General features: G+C 71.3%; 1 protein-coding gene across 1 annotated transcript; it reads right to left on the reverse strand.

Annotated features, from left to right (window-relative positions):
- Nucleotides 1-1,525: 1,525 nt before the first annotated feature.
- On the reverse strand, nucleotides 1,526-6,617 carry HINT2 (histidine triad nucleotide binding protein 2). Its single transcript, XM_077818069.1, has 5 exons — nucleotides 6,520-6,617; nucleotides 4,136-4,291; nucleotides 2,940-3,044; nucleotides 2,407-2,479; nucleotides 1,526-1,717 (listed from the first exon to the last, which is right to left on the reverse strand). The coding sequence occupies exons 1-5, from the start codon at nucleotides 6,589-6,591 to the stop codon at nucleotides 1,626-1,628; spliced, it is 498 nt and encodes a 165-aa protein (XP_077674195.1). The 5' UTR covers nucleotides 6,592-6,617; the 3' UTR covers nucleotides 1,526-1,625.
- Between the last annotated feature and the right edge of the window lie 1,021 nt (nucleotides 6,618-7,638).

A 7,638-nucleotide genomic window follows, 5' to 3' on the forward strand; every position in this document is an offset into this window, starting at 1 on the left:
AAGATCGCGGTTGCCTCTGGATACAGATGGAAAACCACACAGGAAACCCAAGTTACATCATCAACTGGTCTTACCCGACCAGTAGAAAAGGCAGGCGCGGGGGGTGTGACGAAGTGGGACTGTTCTTAATGTTTCCTCTGAATAGTGTGGGGGTGCCTCAGTTTCCCCTATGCAGTTCTTAAGTATCTAGGTGGTGGGATAAGGGTGTGTGATCGTTGCAGAGCCATAGAGGGCAGGTGTGTGCAGGGGTCTGGACACAGAGAATGGCCGACACCCTATTTCCTGGCAACTGATGGCCTGGGCCCTTCCCCTCTGCAAGGTGAGTGCTAAAGGGTTGGAGAACAAAGGAATCAGGTGCCCTCCTGGCCCAGGAAAGGAACAAAGCCCAGAGGAGGAGGAGCTGGAGGGAGTTTCAGTTTGGGGCTGGCCGGGACATGGAGTGAAGGGCAGACGTGGTTGTCTGGCTCACTGCCCCCCAAAATGGACTCGGCTGAGGGGTCCTGTTCTCTGCATGTACAAGCTCTGTTTTAGACCATGTTCCTGTCGTCTAATAAACCTCTGTTTTACTGGCTGGCTGAGAGTCACGTCTGACTGCGGAGTTGGGGGGCAGGACCCTCTGGCTTCCCCAGGACCCCGCCTGGGCGGACTCGCTGTGGGAAGCGTACGGAGGGGCAGAGGAGGCTGAATGCTCCGAGGTCAGACCCAGGAAGGTGGAAGCTGTGTGAGCTGTGTGTCCTGCAGACAGGCTGCTCCCAGAGAGGAGACTCCCCAGAGTCCTGACTGGCTTCATGGGGAGCAGTTCCAGAGCATTGCCCGGGGACTCCGGGACAGACCGTCTGGCTTAGGGTTCCCGTCCCGTCCCGGCAAGGACTAGGGGTGGGGGTGGGCATGCGCTGACAGGGCCGGGCAGCGTTTCGGCTCTATACACGCATAACACAACCCCGGGTTGGGAACTGGCCCAGCCTAGGCATGGGGCCGCAACACTGGCCCTGCGCAGACCTCGCCCCCACCACGGGCAAACAGCCCCTTGCGGCAAGGCGGAGAGCAAAGGAACCAACCCCCCCAATCCCGCGAGCCTCGGGGGCCAGGAGAACACACCGCAGCCCTGTGGCTTCAGACAGGGGTGAGGCACCCAGACGCTGCGGGAGCAGAGCCTGGACAGACGGGCAGCCACAGGCCGCGCATCACACGCCCCCCCCATTCCCCCCCTGCCAGGCATCACACGCCCACCCATTCCCCCCCCCGGCCCGTGCATCACACGCCCCCCCCTCCCCTGCCGGATACCACACATTCCCCCCCCATTCTCCCCCAGGCCCGCGCATCACACGCTCCCCCGCTGGGCATCGCACAGTCCCTCCCCTCCCCGGCCTGGGCATCACATGCTCCCCCTCCCCTCACTCCTCTGCCCTGGGCATCGGGTGCTCCCCTCCCCCAGCGCAGCCCCTTCCTGTGGGGCAGGAGGCCGACCCCCCTGCCCGGCGTGAGCCGCAGACAGCCGGGGGACGGGCACCGGGACAGACGGGGCGAGTGATCACATGGGCCCTCTCACAGGGCTTTAATTGGGGAGCGGGTTTGCCCAGCAGGGCTGGTGCCACGTCCACTGCTCCCACCACTCCAGCTTCAGCTCAGCCCGGGGGCCAGCCCATCTGACGCCCGCCCAGTACGTGCAAGTGCAGGTGGTAGACGGACTGAGCCCCCTGCTTCCCGTCGTTGATCACTGAAAGGCAGAGAAACGGGGTGAGCGAGCTAGGCCCCTGCAAGGGGATCAAGTGGGGTGGGGCTGGCCCCCTGTGGGCGGGGCGTGAGGGGTGGCATGAGGGCCGGGTGAGGGGGGCGGGGCCGGCCCCTATGGGTGGGGCGGGGCCAGGTGAGGGGGGCGGGGCCGGCCCCTATGGGCGGGGCGGGACAGGGTGAGGGGGGCGGGGCCGGCCCCTATGGGCGGGGCGGGGCAGGGTGAGGGGGGCGGGGCCGGCCCCTATGGGCGGGGTGGGGCAGGGTGAGGGGGGCGGGGCCGGGTGAGGGGGGCGGGGCCGGGTGAGGGGGGCGGGGCAGGGCATGTGGGGTGGCACGAGAGGGCGGGGCCAGCCCCCTGCGGGCGTGGCGAGAGGGTGGGGTGGGGCCAGCCCCCACCCAGAGCAGGGATGCCAGGGCAGCGGTGGCGGGTACAAAACGTGCTGAGGCCACGGGGAGGCGCGTGCAGGGCCCCACTCCAAGGGCGCGATGGGGAGACGACGCTCCAGGGCAGCGACGCAGGGAAGTGCTGGGGGGCACCAGTGGCTCACACACGTCTGGGGCAGGGTCACAGCTGGGCTGGCAGCGGGCAACGCTGGTGAGCGCCAGGGAAAACCACCAAGGACAGGGCAGGCAGCCGGGCGCTCCCCAGCACGGGGGGTCCCGGCAACTCACCCACTCGGTAGCCATCCTCCAGCCCCTCCACCTTCGCCGTCTGACTGGCCACCACCAGCAGGTGCCCCAGGAGCTGGGCGCGAGCAGAGGGGCAGGTTCAGGGGAGAAGTGGGACCCAGGGCGGGGGCAGCACATACAGCACCCCCAGAACCCCTCCCCGGGGACCTAGAGCACTGCACCCCTGAACATCCCCCAGGTGACCCAGAGGGCCCACCTTCACACCCAGCCCCGGGGGACCCCAGGGCCTCACTGACAGCCAGGCAGGGGGCAGCTGGGCTCTTGATGGAGGGCAACCCGCCAAGGTCAGAGCCAGTCCATACCAGGGCTGGAGCCAACACCCCCCTGCCCCGTGGTTCTGGTGCCAGCACCCCCTCCAGCCAGCACATGGAGCTGACCCACCCCCTTCCCGTGCCCAGCCCCTCTGCTCCCCATGACCCTCGCTGTTCCCTGGGCCGCTCTCCCCACCCCACCCCAGCCCAGAGCAGGGGCAGAGGCACCCCGGGGAAGGGGCCCTGTCCAGTCGCTCTGCTCACCTCTGTGTCCCCCGCTGCCGCATGGCTCAGCCTCGGGATGGGGCGCTTGGGGATCACCAGGAAATGCACGGGGGCCTGCGGGGCCACATCCCGGAAGGCGAGGCACTGCGGGGAGAGCACCATGAGCGCTGCTGCCAGGGGGCACCCACCGCGGGGCAGGCACCAGCTCAGCCAGGGCTGGGACTGCGGGGTCACTGGCCCCTCCCCTGCCCCCCACGGGGCAACTGACACATTCCCTGCAGGGTCATAGCCCTCCCCCCAAGGCCTCCAGGGGTCACGTCACCCCCAGCCGTGCTCCGCACCCCACTGGGTTGGGGACCGTGCCAAGTGCTCTGTGAAGCTAAACCCAGGACTGCAGGGACGTGACGGGGCTGGGCCAGGGAGCTCTGGGAGGGGGTGCACACGGGCGAGCTCTGGGGGGCTCTGGGAAACGGGGGGCACCCCATCTCTCAGGGGCACTCACCCCTCAGCCGTCACCCAGCCCAGCCAGGCTGACTTCCCTGCCCCGGGCAGCCTGTTCCCAGCAGAGGGGAGGGCCCAGTTGGAGTCCCCCTGCCCTAGCCAGGGCCAAGGTGTGAAGAGGCTGGCGGAGGCCGCTCCAGGAGCAGGGCAAGGCTCAGAGCCCCCCGTGCCCCACATGGCAGAGACCTGGGTTTGCCCCTGCTTCACCCCTTCCTGGCCCAAAGGCTCTGAGGGAGCCGAGCTCCCAGCCCCACGCAGGTGGCTCCCAGCCCCAGCATCCTCCCCTCAGCCCCACCCACCATGCTGGGAGCCAAGCGGGCAAGCCCTCGGCAGTGCGTGCCCAGGGCAGGGAGCAGCGTGGCCCCCAGCTCAGGCCCAGCCCCACGGCAGCTGGGGGCAGCTGCCAGCACTCGATCTAGGAGCCTGGGGGGGATGGGGAGAGATGGCAGGACAGAGACCCATCCCTCCGACTCCCGCATGGAGCAAGGTGGGGGAACAACCCTGGGGGGAGCCTGGCAAGCTAGGGACAATGGCCCTATCTCCCCCTGACCCCCACAACCACAGCGGGCTCAGCAGGGGGCAGGCCAACAAGCCTTGTTCTGGGGAGGGGAGAGAGCACCCGGCTCCAGGGCAGGTCAGGACGTTCCCAGCAGAGATGCAGGAAGCTGGAGTGGGGCTGCGGGGAACCCCCCACGAGGGACCCGCATCCCCCCGAACGAGGCGGAGGGCGTCACCTTGTCGTCTTCGTAGAGGATGTCGGCCCGGAGGGTGCGGTCGATGATCTTGCTGAAGATGGTCGGGGGCCGCTGGCCTGGCTCCTTTCTGGCCTCAGCTGCCCGCTGAGCCTTCTGCACCTCCCCGTCCTGCCCCCCGGCGGCCACGTAGCATCTCTGGGGCAGAGGGGCATCAGCTCAGGGGCCTGGGCACTGCTGGGTGTACCCCCTGCTCTGCACACCCCGGGAATGGCACAGCCCCACAGACACAGCTGTGGAGGGCCCAGTCCCTCGCCTCCCACCCGGCTCTCCAGCCTCTCGTGCACGGGCCACCCCGCGGCGAGCGAGACGGGGCTGCGGGCAGCAGCACAGCCCCCAGGATCCCGCCCCGTCGGCGCCCCCAGGGGCTGCTCCGCACTGAGCTGTGCCCGGGGTGGGAGCACGGCGGGGCCCTGCTTGGTGAGCGGCACGTAGCCGAGGGCACGTCCTGCACGTCGGAGGGCTCGGAGCTGCAGGCTCTGCTGGGCCGGAGCTGGGAGACGCGAGCAGCAGCCCCACAGCGCGACCCAGCCCGGGGGGAGCGGACCCTGGCAGGAGCTCGGGGAGCGGGCCCAGGCCTGGGCCATCGCTGGGGGCTGAGCCCGGCCCGCCCGAGCCAAGAGCTCGTGCACCCAGCGAGCTGCTGCCCCACCACGCAGCCGGAGAACCCCCTTCCCTCGCCGCGGGGAGCGTCCACCCGGCAGCACCGAGCCCAGCTGGAGCCCTGCCCTGCCCCGGGAGCCGCGGGTTCGGGGGGCGCCTTGGCCGGCTTGGTGCTCCGCGGTGACCACACAGTGCAGGGCTGCGGGCCCGAGGCCATCGCCCCAGGCACCGGGCTCCCAGCCCCCCATCCACCCCACAGCCGGGACAGGACCCAGGAGTCCCGGCTCCCAGCCCCACCCCCATCCACCCCACAGCCGGGACAGGACCCAGGAGTCCCAGCCCGCCCCATACACCCCCCCAGCAGGGACAGGACCCAGGAGTCCCAGCTCCCAGCCCCACCCCCATCCACCCCACAGCCGGGACAGGACCCAGGAGTCCCAGCCCGCCCCATCCACCCCCTCAGCGGGGACAGGACCCAGGAGTCCCGGCTCCCAGCCCCACCCCCATCCACCCCACAGCCGGGACAGGACCCAGGAGTCCCGGCTCCCAGCCCCACCCCCATCCACCCCACAGCCGGGACAGGACCCAGGAGTCCCAGCTCCCAGCCCCACCCCCATCCACCCCACAGCCGGGACAGGACCCAGGAGTCCCAGCCCGCCCCATCCACCCCCCCAGCAGGGACAGGACCCAGGAGTCCCGGCTCCCAGCCCCACCCCCATCCACCCCACAGCCGGGACAGGACCCAGGAGTCCCGGCTCCCAGCCCCACCCCCATCCACCCCACAGCCAGGACAGGACCCAGGAGTCCCGGCTCCCAGCCCCACCCCCATCCACCCCACAGCCGGGACAGGACCCAGGAGTCCCAGCCCGCCCCATACACCCCCCCAGCAGGGACAGGACCCAGGAGTCCCGGCTCCCAACCCCCATCCACCCCACAGCCGGGACAGGACCCAGGAGTCCCGGCTCCCAGCCCCACCCCCATCCACCCCACAGCCGGGACAGGACCCAGGAGTCCCGGCTCCCAGCCCCACCCCCATCCACCCCACAGCCGGGACAGGACCCAGGAGTCCCAGCCCCACCCCCATCCACCCCACAGCCGGGACAGGACCCAGGAGTCCCAGCCCGCCCCATACACCCCCCCAGCGGCGACAGGACCCAGGAGTCCCGGCTCCCAGCCCCCCAACCACCCCACAGCCGGGACAGGACCCAGGAGTCCCGGCTCCCAGCCCCACCCCCATCCACCCCACAGCCAGGACAGGACCCAGGAGTCCCGGCTCCCAGCCCCACCCCCATCCACCCCACAGCCGGGACAGGACCCAGGAGTCCCAGCCCGCCCCATACACCCCCCCAGTGGGGGACAGGACCCAGGAGTCCCGGCTCCCAGCCCCCCAGCCCCCCCCACAGCCGGGACAGGACCCAGGAGTCCCAGCTCCCAGCCCCACCCCCATCCACCCCACAGCCGGGACAGGACCCAGGAGTCCCAGCCCGCCCCATACACACCCCCAGCGGGGACAGGACCCAGGAGTCCCGGCTCCCAGCCCCACCCCCATCCACCCCACAGCTGGGACAGGACCCAGGAGTCCCAGCCCGCCCCATACACCCCCCCCAGTGGGGACAGGACCCAGGAGTCCCGGCTCCCAGCCCCACCCCCATCCACCCCACAGCCGGGACAGGACCCAGGAGTCCGGGTCCCGCCCCTTCCGCACATGGGCCAAGCCCCGCGAGCCGGGGGGCGGGGCCGGACTCCTGGGTCCCCGGCGGTACCTGTCCCCAGCGGGCCCCCGGCCCCCAGCCGGCGGCCAAGCCCCGGGCCCCGCGCAGCGCCGCGGCCGCCATGCTGAGCCCGCTCCGCGCCGCCCATTGGCCCGGCCGGCCGCGGGGGCGGGGCTCACTCCCCATTGGCCGCCGGCTCTGCCACTCCCCGGCCCCTGGAGGGCCCGTGTCCCGCCCTCCGGACCCGGCGAAGGGGGCGGGGGTGGGGGGGGCTCAGTTTCCCGGCTGGTGCCAGTGACGGGTCCCTCCCTCACATAAAGGCACGCGGGACGTGCGCGTGTGCAAGGTGCACGGATGCACGTTCCTGTGTGCACACGCGCTGGTGCCCGGCTGTTGGTGCGCACGCACGCGCTGGTGCAGGGCTGTCGTGCGCGCACACGCGCTGGTGCCGGGCTGTTGGTGCGCGCGCGCTGGTGCCGGGCTGTTGGTGCGCACGCACGCGCTGGTGCCCGGCTGTTGGTGCGCACGCACGCGCTGGTGCCCGGCTGTTGGTGCGCACGCACGCGCTGGTGCCCGGCTGTTGGTGCGCACGCACGCGCTGGTGCCGGGCTGTTGGTGCGCACGCGAGGGTGCCGGGCTGTTGGTGCGCGCACACGCGCTGGTGCCGGGCTGTTGGTGCGCACGCACGCGCTGGTGCCGGGCTGTTGGTGCGCACGCGCTGGTGCCCGGCTGTTGGTGCGCACGCACGCGCCGGTGCCCGGCTGTTGGTGCGCACGCACGCGCTGGTGCAGGGATGTCGTGCGCACGCGCTGGTGCAGGGCTGTCGTGCGCGCACACGCGCTGGTGCCCGGCTGTTGGTGCGCACGCGCTGGTGCCGGGCTGTTGGTGCGCGCGCGCTGGTGCCGGGCTGTTGGTGCGCGCGCGCTGGTGCCGGGCTGTTGGTGCGCGCACACACGCTGGTGCCCGGCTGTTGGTGCGCGCACACGCGCTGGTGCCGGGCTGTTGGTGCGCACGCGCTGGTGCCGGGCTGTTGGTGCGCACGCGAGGGTGCCGGGCTGTTGGTGCGCGCACACGCGCTGGTGCCGGGCTGTTGGTGCGCACGCACGCGCTGGTGCAGGGCTGTCGTGCGCACGCGCTGGTGCAGGGCTGTCGTGCGCGCACACGCGCTGG

Source organism: Eretmochelys imbricata, chromosome 5 (genome assembly GCF_965152235.1).
Source record: "Eretmochelys imbricata isolate rEreImb1 chromosome 5, rEreImb1.hap1, whole genome shotgun sequence".
Taxonomy (NCBI): domain Eukaryota; kingdom Metazoa; phylum Chordata; order Testudines; family Cheloniidae; genus Eretmochelys; species Eretmochelys imbricata.